The 14,509-nt window shown below is 41.7% G+C and overlaps 1 protein-coding gene across 6 annotated transcripts in view; it reads left to right on the top strand.

Annotated features, from left to right (window-relative positions):
- Positions 1-396: 396 nt before the first annotated feature.
- GHDC (GH3 domain containing) overlaps positions 397-14,509 on the top strand; it is a 101,913-nt gene continuing 87,800 nt past the window's right edge. For 4 of the 6 annotated variants that reach the window (XR_012851631.1, XR_012851632.1, XM_075845975.1 and 1 more), the window contains exons 1-6: positions 467-562; positions 3,568-3,833; positions 6,029-6,225; positions 8,018-8,621; positions 11,466-11,655; positions 13,361-13,432. Coding sequence is in view for 2 of the 6 variants with exons in the window: in XM_075845975.1 (XP_075702090.1) it covers positions 561-562; positions 3,568-3,833; positions 6,029-6,225; positions 8,018-8,621; positions 11,466-11,655; positions 13,361-13,432 (1,331 nt within the window). In the remaining 4 variants the exon portion in view is untranslated. The other 2 variants (XR_012851633.1, XR_012851634.1) reach the window with 2 other exon arrangements.

The raw sequence follows: 14,509 nt of genomic DNA, 5'->3' as shown, positions 1-14,509 counted from the left end.
AGCTGACAGCTGAGGACATCTAGTGGTCATAATGGGGAATACATCAAATACAATACTGCATTATTCTTATGTTTATTTTTATTTTGCGCGAACTTTTCACAGTTGCATTTACTGCCTAGCATATAACAGACGATGTCCCGTAGGTGGTTTCCGATCCGAATAATATTCCGGTACAATGGTGGCCCACATACTACTGCCTTGGCAGCTTTTGTGCCTGGATATACTAATGTAAACACAGCTGTCCCCGTGGTCTGCCATCAACAAACATGGCTGCTCATTAAACTCCATGGAGTAGTTTGTACAGAAGAAACCTTGCCACCAGCAATGATGGCTCCTTAAGTTTTTTTTCGCTATCTTTCCTCTCATTGGATGCGGTTCGGAGCACGTGTCGTGAAAGGGGAGTGGTTTCGTTTAGTCGTCTCTATTTCTTTGAACTGGGAAGTAAGTAAAAATTCTGACTGGAATTTGGGCGCGGGGAGGAGGGATGTGTCGTGTGTGAGGGCCACTACGCAGTGTCCGGCTACAGCCACGTTCTGCTCTTTATCAGGGAGTTGATATAAATGTATGTAAGGGACTATATTGGCAATACTGTTTTATATGGTTTTGTCAGTAATGAAAACAGAAAGTTCATATTTTGAGGTAAATTTTGATAATAACCGAATTTTTTCATTATAATTGAGCATTCTCTTCAAGTGCTGAGCTTCCTAGACGTTGCCCGCATGAGTTTGGGCAGCTGCTTAGCAACAGACCTGGCGCAGGAGTTGACTTCACAGAATGGCCACTCTTGTGGGGCCCATGTGGTCACCTATCATGTTAGGAGAGTTCTGGTGATACATATAACTGACATGACACCAGTATTGACCTGGAGAACGTCACTAGTTCTGCCATAGTTGCAAAATTTGGGCCACGGCTTTTGAAGAAATGGAAACTGTCAATGGAGCGTGTAACATCGCTGTGACCCTGTCCAATCCGCTACGGACAGTGCCGCAGCAAGAGCTGGAGAGAGGAGAGCACGCGCAGCTCGGAGCTGTGTACACGCAGCTCGCAGTTGTGTGCGCAACTTGCAATTGTGCGCGTACGCTCTCGCTCTTCAGCTCTCGGCAGACAAGTACAAGACTGATCTCTCGCGAGAGAACCATGTCTGCCGAGAGCTGAAGAGTGAGTGCACGCACAGCTCCAAGCCGCGCGCGCACACGCTGACCCAGCTCCTTCTGTGGCACTGTCCATAGCTGATTGGACCGTGTCACAGCGATGTTACACGACCCCTTGCCATTACATTCCCCATCGACCGTTCAGGGGTTTATTTAAATATCGGGTGCCAAATATAACGGCACCGATATCTAAGTAACGGAGGAGGGTAGGAAAAATAATTAAAGTGCCCCAGGGTTTGTGCAGCCCTGGCTATTACATGCTGCACGTGTATGGTCAGGTGAAAGTTTCTCTTTAAACTTAACACTCAAATACAGGCCTCGTTACCATAATGGCAGCCAAAATGAATAAAATGGAAACTCTCCTACGAAGTGTGTGGTGGAATAGATGGCAGGCTTTGTGGGCGAGTCCTAAGGGGTGGGTAGTACGAGGTAAAAAACGGAGGAGGAGGCTTGGCAAGACAGCCAGAATGCGTTATCACTGGTGTTAAGTGAAAAACTGGGATAACCCGGTCCTGAGAATTGTTCAGGTACCGTGCATTATATTTATCAAACCGCTGCGCCATTTTTTCAGCCTTGTAGTAAGACCTAAGACACTTCAATTTTGTCTGTCAGAGGAGCAACAGGGAGTGGCAGAGGTCTGTAGTATAACGGGAACACGGAAAGACCGGTCACAGCGGCCAGAGGTTTTTCAGACCATTTGTTAGTATTAGGCGCAAAGAACATGGCAGAGACTGTACGGAGGCCAATGTCTGCTTAATATGGGACAACAGGCGTTCTGTGTGCAGCTGTATGGTGCTTCTGTTTGGCTCCGTATTATTGACATGTTCTCCCATAAAAGCGAAAATGCCTCAATACGGCGTTCGATGGAACATGGCACAATTTATTTTCTGTTGGATTTATACCAAATCTGAAAGAAAAAACTTAATTCGCAATCAAAGGCATACGAAAATACAGTGCGGGCTCATAGACTTCTATAGGTGCCGTATTACGGTTCTTTACAACTCAGAGATTTAAATAACACAGGAGAGATCTTTCCTTTGCACCACTTTTGATAAGTTTTCCCCATAGTCAATTGTAATGATGCACAGCACTAAAATACGACCCTGAAATTATTTGTTATTGTTAACAAAAGTTATTTGAGGGGGTATATATGAGGCTGCTAGTTTTCTGTGACCCTTATGTTCCCGGGGAAATATAGAATCAGACTAGCAAAAATTGAAATCTGGCCACCGCATTAGACGTTAGTTTTTTTTTTTCCAACCTATCATTTCAAAATCCATGGGACTGCAGACCGAAAGGCTCGGCACTACTGATGTATTAGAGCCGCTGACTGACAAGGCTCTCCCTCAGAAGTGTCACCAGTACATCCTTTTTAGAGGACTGGACAAACAGCTTGCAGCACCCCTTAACTTCGCCTTAGGGGCTGTACAGGAAGCACAATCTACATGCTATTCCATTAGGTATCTTATGGATTCCTGTATCTTAAAGTAAAATCACCAGACTATGCTGCCATATATAAGGGCAGTATAGTATGGGGACGGGACCTCTCTTCTATTAGTCAATAGAGCACAAGGAAAAGATGTGGTGCCTTTTGGCTAATAGGAGCAATCAAAGAATGTTTTTGAATGTAAAGATGAATATAAGCGGCACTCACGAATCCTGTAAAACGGCTTTATGCAAATCATGTCCGCATACTGCACAGGAGGATGATTCCTTGGCCTACGGCCGTTTCACGTGTTGTCCTCAGGGCCTCCGAGGAAGCGTGACATCAGGTGAAACGGCCATAGGCCAAGGAATCTGTCGTCCTGTGCAGTACGCTGGCATTATTTGCATAAAGCCGTTTTACATTTATTTGCGAGTGCCGCTTATATTCATCTTTACATTCAAGTTTTGTGGAACTATATCTATTTGGCATGCACCACCAAAATGAGCTGTATGGTTAACCCTGTGTTGTGAGTGGAAAGCTGCCGGAGTGCAGAAAGAATACACCGTATTCATAGTTCGGACTCCAGCATATTCCCTATATGGCAGTGATTGACAGCTGGCTGCTGTGTTTCTGGATACACAGCCGCCCGTCTATCACTGGGGCGAGGCGGCAGGAGCGCTCCCCTCAAGAATATGCCGGACTCCTATGAATCCAGTGTATTCTTTAAACATTCCTATTAGCCAATCGACACGTGTCCGCTCTCCTATGTGCCGTTATGGCTAATTGGAGAGCAGAGCTGTCTCCATACTTTGCTGCCCTCATTGTCTGATGACAGATCCTCTTTAAATGTCCATGTGGCCACAACCTTCTTATTACTTTTGATGCCAACCAAGGGCTATAGAAAGCTTCTTGTGTGTCAATTTAGGAATTTGAAATCGGTCACCTATTTTACCATCTGACATGACTAATCCACATAGTTTTGTAATTTAGGACAATGTATTTCTTGGTTATTACCTTGGTGACCTGTGGGAGTGTCCTCCTGCTTCTTCTATGGAACGGCAAAAGAGTAAATCGATGGATGGCTGAGCTGAAGCGTCAGTGGAGCCTCAAGGTTCTGTCAAGGGAGAAACACAGAAAGAACTTGGAGCGGGACACATGTAATACTCATGATATACAGGATAAGCTACTATTGGAATCCCTGAAAAAGCATCAAAACACAGAGTATGGTCTCAAGCACAATTTCAGAGACTTACAAGGTAAGTATTGTCTTCGCCCCAAGATATTACAGAAAACTATTGAATGGATTGGTCTTTGCTACATTTTCATTTAAAGGGGTTATCCGAGAGTTACAGTAGATGCAATATATGTTTTCTGTGCTGACAATTTGCAGCGTATTACAGTAGCAGCAAAGTGGCTGAGATCAACAAATCTCCACACGATGCAGAAAAAAACACCACTGAAGTCGTGCGGAAATTGACATGCTGTATGGCTTTTTAATCCGCAGCATATCAATTTGTCTCGTCAAATCGCTGCAAAATTTATTCACAGAAAATCCGGACGGAAATTTGGCAATGTTTACACTGCATTTGAACTTACCCTAATACTAAAATGGCTTTCCAGCGAAACCCGAAAGTGTTGCAACTGACAGCAATAAAAAGGAGGTATAGTGCAGTAGATCTTGCAGGTCTTGCGTTATTGAGCTTGCTGTTTTTCTTTTCCTGAAATATGTCTTAAAGTTCTTTACTGTCTATTACACTGCAAACATAAGGTAAAATCTTTTATAAAGAGAAAAAGCGGAGTATGGAGCCGTGTATATAAAAATATAACAAATTTTTATTGATCACAGAAATAAGACAAACATTATTTAAAAAGGTACATATTGGATAAGAAGACTCTATAATGTTACAAAGTATAACATGAAAAACAGACTTACCATATATTTACAACAATACACTGTATGTTATAGTCCTCATAGTAAGGGTATATGAAATGGGTGGTATGTAACTCGACAGATGGGGATCACCTCATGAAAAACCCATCAAATTATGGACACAATGGTCCTGGATGGTCAAAAAAAAAAATCAAGGAACCTTACCCACATCAACAATCGTGGAAGCCTGGATACCATGTATAGAACCCCAACGCACGTTTCGCGGTGTGTGCTTCCTCAGGTGGTGCATAGTGTCTTATTACAGTCATAGCCTTAAATAGAGCCAGACCCAGGTGTGTCCTATCGTTTTCTCTGCCAAACGAGTTTCCGGCGCATATCTCCCGACGCGACCGGAAGTGAGGCATGCCCCACTTCCGGCGTCCAGCGCTGTAGCGCACATCCGGGTTCCTGACGCATACAGCAATACCAGACATGCGCAGTGCTCTAAAGGAGACGGGAACGAGGCAGACGACACCTAGGGCAACGTACAAGCAGAGCGCGCTCCTCATTGGGCAGCTAAGGCTGGGTTCACACACCCTATTTACGGACGGAATTCGGGCGTTTTAACCTCGAATTACGTCTGAAAATACGGCTCCAAAGCGGCAGCAAACATCTGCCCATTCATTTGAATGAGCTTTACAATGTTCTGTGCCGACTGTAATTTTTTTTACGCGTCGCTGTCAAAAGACGGCGCGTAAAAAAGATGCCCGTGTCAAAGAAGTGCCTGTCACTGGAGCCGTTTTCCATTGACTCCATAGAAAAACAGCTCCAATTACGTCCGTAATGGACACTGCGAAAAATGCCGGCCTCACACAGCGGTTACCCGCCAATCTTACAGCGCCAGCCACGCAGGACCAGCATTGACTAAAGTGCCTGAGGAAGGTCAAGGTTTTGACCGAAACGTCGCACGCACTGTCACTGGCTACAAATAAATAAATTATTTACTTGGATAAATAATTCCATATTGGTGTGCATAGTACTTCGTTTCTCTGCCTGCACATGATATTACGTCTGAAATTCCGGAGCTGTTTTCTCCTAAAAACAGCTCCGTAATTTCAGGCGTATCGGACGTGCATGTGTGAACATACCCTCACACAGAGAAAATGTAAGGTGACATTTAACTAATCCTCTGCTGGAGTAATTGATCCCACCCATTCCAGATATTTACAAAAAAAATCAACAAAACAAAAAAACTGAGAACTATAACATACAGTGTATTGTTGTAAATATATGGTAAGTCTATTTTTCATGTTATACTTTGTAACATAGTCTTCTTATCCAATATGTACCTTTTTAAATAATGTTTGTCTTATTTCTGTGATCAATAAAATTTTGTTATATTTTTATATACACGGCTCCATACTCCGCTTTTTCTCTGTATAAATGTTTATAAAGGAGTTGCCTTTGCATTAAGAGAGGGAGGATGCTTCTTTAAGGCATTACCTAGCCCGTCACTATATTGCATTAGGAGTTTGTGCACATATAATAAGGTAACATCTTCCTGCAATATCATCCTTGCAGATGTGTCCTCATTTCAGAAGAAACACCCTCTGACCCAGTATGACGACTATAAAGACTATTTACAGCGCACATCACAGGGAGAAGAAAATATATTGGTACAGGGAAGACCCTTCATCTTAGTGGCAACTGCATCGACTTCTGGAAACCGCACTATGGTCCCTATCGGTAAAAAGACTGCAACTGAACGTTTTCTTCAGGTATAACGGTCTTCTGGCTCTGTGCGTGAATTGGGAAACTGATGGAGTATGATATGTTGTGTTGAGAAATTTGCATGTGTCAACAATTCTGTCGGTTTTTTTTTTTATGGGGTTATAAATATGCGGTGGCCTTTATATAGTAATTTGGTAGATTAAAGTAGTTTAGACACCAGAGAACTAATCTGGTGAAGTAGATTTCTAAAGAACGAATATGAATATATCACAGGTTGACTCTTCAGCTAAGTAAGGTACAGATTGGTCAAGTCCACTAGCTTTAAGGCTATGTTCACACGGGGTATTTTGCCGAGTTTTTTGACGCGGAAACCGCGTCGCAAAACTCGGCAGAAACGGCCTGAGAACGCCTCCCATTGATTTCAATGGGAGGCGTCGGCGTCTTTTTCCCGCGAGCAGTAAAACTGCCTCGCGGGAAAAAGAAGCGACATGCCCTATCTTCGGGCGCTTCCGCCTCCGACCTCCCATTGACTTCAATGGGAGGCAGGAGAAAGCGTATATCTCGCTGTTTTATGCCCACGGCGCTCAATGGCCGCGGGCGAAAAACAGCGCGATAATTGCCGCGAAAATCGGCGTGCAGGGAGAGGAATATCTGCCTCAAAGTTCCAAACTGAATTTTGAGGCAGATATTCCTCCCCCAAAATACTCCGTGTGAACATAGCCTTAAGCTGGGTTCACACAGAGTTTTTTGCAGGAGGAAAATCTGCCTCAAAATTCAGTTCGGAATTTTGAGGCAGATTTTCCTCTTCCTGCACGCCGATTTTCGCTGCTTTTTTCGCCCGCGGCCATTGAGTGCCGCGAAATACGCTTTCTCTGCCTCCCATTGATGTCAATGGGAGGGCAGAGGCGTAAATACCCGAAGATAGGGCATGTCCCTTCTTTTTCCCGCGAGCCGGTTTGTCCGCTCGCGGGAAAAAAACGCCGACGCCTCCCATTGAAATCAATTGTAGGCATTTTTGGCCATTTTTTGGTGCGTTTTGCCCCACGGTTTCCCCGTCAAATAACTCTGTGTGAACTCTCCCTAATGCATCATGTAGCTATGTAGCCAGAGAATCAAAGCTATTTTCCATATGGAGTCCTGAGGTGGTGGTCTCTAGAGGTTTTTTTGGAATGTGTCACTAGTTGTATTGGCAACACTATGTGCCTTTTAAGACATCTTTTAGGTTATATATGCTGAAATAATGGTACTGTTATCCTATGTACTGTTTATATTGTCATTTGTACCTTAACTAGGGTTTCTTGTCCCTCACTTGATGCGGAAACTGTATTTTATATATTTAACTATAAAGGGTTTCTTTGGGCTGCATTTGTCGTGGGGTTCTTTACTTGTCAGCTTATGTATTTTTGAACCTGTGACCATTTATATTTTGATCCTTGAGCACTACCTCAGTTTGGTTTTTATGTATTTTAACTGTTTTTATTGACAGTTGTTGGTATTTTCTATTGAATGCAATATATCCTTATTGAATCAATTTGCGTTGGACTACTACTTGGATTATGGTATACATTGATAGGTGTTTATGTTATATTGGTATACCATGGTATGTACCTAAAGAGGGATTTTTTTTGGTTTATTTTCCATATGAGCTCTCCTTAGAACTAGCCCACTTTTAGAGTCTGTATGTTCTATAAACCATGGATCCCTCATAGTAAATCCAAACGAAGTAAGCTCTGTAAAATGTACACCGCATGCTGGAATACACCTTAAGGATCTGCCATATCTTATATTACAGTCAATACTTGTTGCATTACCTTTCTAAACTGCTGTTTCATATTCTAGGGAGCAGCTGTATATCTGGAAATCATTAACAACACTTTCCCTGGAGCCTTGGAAAAAGTGTTCAAGTTCACATATCCACTTACTCTCCACCACTCTGATGCTGGGATTCCCATTATTCCATATCCATCTACCTTCTCAGCAAATTTTATGAAGGACCTCTATTGTGCTCCAGTACCAGTCCATCCCACCATGTCTTATCATGAGATACTTTACACTCAGTTGCTCTTCTCTCTCAGGGACCCAGACCTAAGAATACTTGAAGCCAACTTTTTCTGGCTTATTCGCCATGTCTTCTCCATTTTGGAGGATTGTTGGGAGTCTCTGGTTACTGATATTCAGAAAGGACGTCTTAGTTCAGAACTTAAGGTTTCTCTAGAAACCAGAAAACAAATAGAAGACGTGTTAGTCCCAGATGCTACCCGAGCTGCAGAACTTCGCTCTCAGTTCCAAGAAGGATTTCATGGGATTGCAAAGAAGGTGTGGCCCAAGTTACAGGTGATTCTGGCCGTGGAAAGTGGAGGCAGTGACTTGGATCGACAGATTCTGAAGGACGGTGTATGTCAGGGGATTCCAGTTTATTCTCCCATTTATTGTGCAGCAGAAGGTATAGAATTATATTTGAACATAAACATTTTTGCTGTCAAATTGGCTCATCTCATCCATCCAAATGTATTTATTGCATTCTTTATTTTATTGTTTTTATTTTTTTTCCAATTCTATGGCAATCCAATCATAAAATAATATAACAATACAAAACCCACAAAATTAAGGTCCAAAATCAGAAATAATACAGACATCCCTACTATCTTCAGACGTCGAGAGGAAAAAAAAAACACGACATCAAAAACTGACTAGACCAAATTTTCCACCTTTTCTCAAAAAGAACCGGGTCCCAAAGCTTATCAATAGATGCAATCTTATTCATAAGATACAGCTACGCTGTTTCTGTAACTGCCATTCACTCCTATGAGACTTTCAGAAACAGCGTAGCTCAATGAGCTATGCTGTTTTCATCTAACATGGTCGGAAATCCAACGGTAAAACAGTGGTATAACGGGGTTTAGGGGGCCCCGTTCTAGGGGGACCTGCATCTATCAGACATTTATGACATATCCTGTGGATATCCAAAAATAAAGTATTTGAAGCAGCACAAATCCCGATATCGGGAGCGGTGTCACGCTGTAAAATCAGACAAACCCAGTCTGATGTAATGTATTCCGCAGAAAAAGCATGGTTGTACAGCAGCGCACGTCTCCCAAATTTCAATCAATAGATTCTTTTATTGGTCAAGCACCCAGTAAAATATGGCAACGTTTCGACCTGTGACAGGCTTGAGAAAGACCCTCCGCTTGTCACGTGTGGAAACATTGCCATTGTCTACTGGATGTTTGACCAATAAATTAACCTATTGATTGAAATTTTGGAGACGTGTGCTGCTGTTCAACCATTCTTTTTCTGAGGATATCCTGTGGATACGTCATAAATGTCCCTGATAGTAAAACCCCTTTAAATCCGCCGATGTTGTCATACAGTGAGGGCAATTCTAAATCTTTAACCCCTTAGTGACCACTAATACGCCTTTTAACGTGATTCACTACTGGGCTTTAGGCTAGGCTGACGCCTTTTCACATCAGCCTAGTCTAAGTCCTGCACGGGTCACCCGTGCAGGCAGGAGCCGGGGCTCTGCTGTCTGATGACAGCTGAGCTCCTGCTCCAACGCCCGCGATCGAAGTTTACTTCGATCGCGGCCGTTTAACCCGTTAAATGCCGCCGTCAATAGCGACCGCGGCATTTAACTTTGTTTACAGAGGGAGTGCGCTCCCTCTCTCACCCATCGGCGGCCCGCGAATGCAATCGCGGGTCTCCGATGGCGTGTCATGGCAGCCGGGGGACTGATAAAAGCCCCCAGGTCTGCCCTGGACATATGCCTGTTAGGACGCGCCGGAGGCACGTCCTAAAAGATTGCCTGTCAGATTTACACTGACAGGCAATAATGCTCTGGTATACGAAGTATACCAGAGCATTATAGCAGCGATCGGAACATCGCACAGTAAAGTCCCCTAGTGGGACTAATAAAATCAGTCATCAAAGTGAAATAAATATTATTAATAAAAAGTACAGTAAAAAAATAAATCCATTTTTTTCCATAAAAAGTGGATTTATTTAGTAAAAGTGTAAAAAAAAAAAAAAAAAAAGTACACATATGTGGTATCGCCGCGACCGTAATGACTCCATTAATAAAGTTAATATGTAATTTAAACCGCAAAGTGAACACCGTAAAAAAAAAACGCCAAAAACTATGGCGAAATTGCAATTTTTTTCCATTGCCCCCCAAAAAAGTCATAATAAAAATTAATCAATAAGTCCCATGTACCCCAAAACAGTGGCATTCAAAACTACGTCTTGTCCCGCAGAAAACAAGCCCAAAAAATCACTACATTGATGGAAAAATAAAAAAATTACGGCTCTTGGAAAGCGACGATGCAAAAACAAATAATTTTAGTTCAAAAGTGTTTTTATTGTGCAAAAGTCGTAAAACATAAAAAAAACCTCCACATATGTGGTATCGCCGTAATCGTACCGACCCATAGAATAAAGGTCACATGTTAATTACGTCGCACAGTGAACGGCGTCAATTTAAAAACGCATAGAACAATGGCGGAATTTCAGGTTTTTTTTATAATCCCCCCCAAAAAGGTTAATAAAAGTTAATATAAAAATTATATGTACCCAAAAATGGTGCCATTAAAAAGCACAACTAATCCCGCAAAAAACAAGTCCTCATACAGCTATGTAGACGAAAAAATAAAAACGTTATAGCTCTTTGAATGCGACTATAGAAAAACGAATAAAATAGCTTGGTCATTAAGGCCTAAAATGGGCTGGTCACTAAGGGGTTAATACTCCATGAAAATAGCAGTTTTGGAGTAAAGTAAACCATATAAATAACTGTGATGAACGTAGAGAGGGATTGTGGGTCATTTTACATAGAGATTTCAAAGTTGCATTCCAGTCCGCTTCTGACAATTCTAGACAAATGGGCTTTCCACTTTCTAAACTCCCCACCACAGGAATGCTCTCCCTAGCCTTTGTAAAAGGCTGTAAATTTTGGCCATAGCCCCTTTTTATTTTATAGTTTAACTAGTTAAAAATTCTAACACAGTGGAGTTCGCCTCCACTGTTAGGTTTAAATAATGATTTAATTCTAAATAATAAAGGTGGTCCTTAGACGATAACCGACGTTGATTATTAAGTGTGAAATAGTATTACTTTTAATAACCTGTGATGAGTAAAATACATTGTTACCACCAAAAATTATGAATTTCACCTTTCAGTACATCTCCAATTACTATTTTTGGTTTAATGTTTTGTTTTATCTTTAGCTTTGTTTCTTCATTCTTTCAATTCTTATTCTAGTGTCACAATTCTAATATCCCTTCTTTCCCAGGTCTGTTTGGAGTAAATCTTTGGCCAATGGACGATGTCCCACAGTATGTACTGTGTCCCCAATCTGTATTCTTTGAGTTCATACCTGTGGACATTAGTGAGCTGGAACGGCCAGCTACATTGTGTATACAAGATGTGACTGCAGACAAAGCCTATGAGTTGATTATAACGAACCGAGATGGACTTTATAGGTGAGTAAGTATGTCTTAACTGTCCGTAAAGGATGTAAGTTGGATTATGACCTTTAGCAGGTGCGATAAATTGCTTGAACCAGTCTTAAAGGGGTTTGCCACTTTGAAATTTATGGGATATCCTGTGGATATGCCATAAATGTTCCTGATAGTGGCAGGTCCCAACTCTGGGGCCCCCTAAACTCCGTTCTACCTTTCTCGGTTCCCGCTGCCTCCCACTTCCTGATTACGTGGCCGGAAATTATAAAAATAGCATAGCTTGCTGAGCTATGCTGTTTCCGTAACTCCCATAGAAGTGAATGGCCGTTACAGAAACTGCGTAGCTTGCGTGCTACAATGCTTCCGTAACTGCTACAATTCACTACACCTGCTAAAAGGGCCCCGTTCTAGAGAGAGGTGTGGGACCCGCATCTATTTGACATTTATGGCATATCCTGTGGATATGCCGATGTCCCTGATGGGCAAACCCCTTTAAAGGGATTGTCTGACGACAAGAACCCCTGTACATACACCCTATTAAGTCATATAGACTTCATACAGGGGGTTCCTCCTGTACTAGAACAGATCCAGCAGATCCAAATTACATAGAAAGCTTGCCGCAGAAATGTAAGCCTAGATGCGCCTTCCCCAGTCAATAACCGCTAATCACGGCAGAGTCTCATGTTTTAAAAGGAGTTGTCTTTGTGAGATAACCTTTGAAGTGTACCTCTACACATTTTTTGTGAACTTCGCTAAACCACTCCACGTTAAAGAACTTACCGGTTCTGTTTAATTATACTAAAGACTTCAGATTATGGTGACCATAATAACAATAGTTACCCAGGTCTAAAGCAATGTTAAGATGAATATGTGGAGATATTGAGCACTTCTGAAGCTCTCAATTACACAAAGGAACTTTCCAATACATAGATATTTCTGCTTAGCTGATCCTTCTGTTTCCTAATAGACCATAGATGTCTCCTCTTTCTACTGAGAAATGACACTGAAAAATACACAAACATTTTGCCGAGACACAACTTCTTCATGGGAGGAGCCACTTCAGCAACCTGTTCCAGATGTGGCGAACTAGCGGCTGACCTTTTTCACTGCTTTTGGACCTGCCCCCATACTTAATCCTTCCGTCAGTGAATATATTGCTTTTTTACCACGCGCACTACCTATGGCCTAACACTTACATTTGAGCTGGGTGTTATTTAGCTGCCTGCTGCCCACTGACCACATTATCCACTAGCGCTACAAATGCCTAATGTTCTGCAGCTGCCCACAAAACGATTCTCCAAAAATACCGATCTGATGGCCCAACTATTTCAGTACCTCTTATCTAATACCAGTGCCCCTCCCCTCAATGGAGGAGTCCCTTTCCCTTGTGTATCATTTGTTTTTTTTAAATAAAAGCAATAAAAACAGTATTGAAAAAAATAAGACTGTAAGATGATATAGCAGCCTACCTCTGGCATCTTCATTTCTTGGATGTATTCGAACTTAAATGCATTCAGGAAAAAAACATTTTCTTTGTTGTACCCAATATGTGCCTGCTAACGATGGTTATAAATGGCCTGTATGTTCAATCCAGCTGACAGATTGGAGTATGAAGTAGCATGTTTTGAGTTTAATTAGTATTTATTTATTCAGTTTCAATGTATAGTAATTAGCCCTCATTTATTTTTTCTTCCTTTGTATAAAATTGTGTTTCTCTGTATTCTAGGTATCGGCTTGGGGATGTTGTACAAGTTACCGGCTTTAATAATCAAAGCCCTATAGTGAAATTCTTATATAGGTACGTATTATAGGGAAACATTTTGAGGCATATAAACTATTTTTGAACATTTAACAGTTAATTTACATAAAAAGCTGAGATTGTTCATTTATTGGTAATCGCCATTCACCTATGTTCCAAACAAATCACACAAACTCAAGCCTGTCACATTATGGCCTGTTGGCGAGCTGGGGTTGTTTGCCCTGATCCAACCAGCATTCTAATTCATTGCCCAATAATCTGTTATATCACGCTAATTACTGATATTGACTGCAGCATTACATTGTGTGTGGCCAGCAACAGACTGGGATGTCTCTAGCCCATCCTATGACTTTGTGTTAAAAATTACCAGTCAATGTAAGGTATCTTTTCATAAATCTAGCAACATTTTTTGTTTTGCGGCGGCGGCGACGACGACAAAGTGACAACAGTAAGTGTAGTCCTATTGTTTGTCACCTTTGAATCCGCTTCTACGTATATTGTCACTTTTGTTATTAAAGGGCTATTCCTATCATAAAATGATGGCATATCCCTAGTGCAGGGAACAGCAGCTAGCTTCATTAACTTGAATATGGCCGTGCTGCAGTTACCTGCACATTGGGTAGCCAAGGCACCGCTGTCCAGGGAAAAACAGTGAAGGGGACTCCGCTCTGAATCAGCCCTACGGCATCTTCCTTTTCAGAATGAATGGAAGTCACAGGAGTCCGGACCCCCAGTGATCATCCTAGCGATAAACCATCACTTCAACAGATGGGAATAGCCCTTTTGGAGGCTAATTAAAAAGTGACAATCACTATGGCTGCACAAAAATGGCTGGTACAACAAAACAGAATAATGCCAATATCTCTGTAATGTTAAATACTTTTGGCTAACCATAAAAGTTCTATATGCAAGCTTTCAGAGCGCAGAGGCTCCTTCTTCAGGCAGTTTACAAATGCTCTGTAAATATCTGTAAAAAATATCTCTGTAAAAAACATAATTAACAAACTTAACTATCACTTTAATATATGATTTACTAGTATATGGCAAATTTTAAATTTTGGGTGGAAATACTTCCAAATGTGACACTGGCACATAGGAATTTACCCTATATGAAGT

Source organism: Rhinoderma darwinii, chromosome 13 (genome assembly GCF_050947455.1).
Source record: "Rhinoderma darwinii isolate aRhiDar2 chromosome 13, aRhiDar2.hap1, whole genome shotgun sequence".
Taxonomy (NCBI): Eukaryota; Metazoa; Chordata; class Amphibia; order Anura; family Rhinodermatidae; genus Rhinoderma; species Rhinoderma darwinii.
Note: the sequence above shows the minus strand (reverse complement) of the source record. Positions and strands in the feature narration are given on the sequence as shown.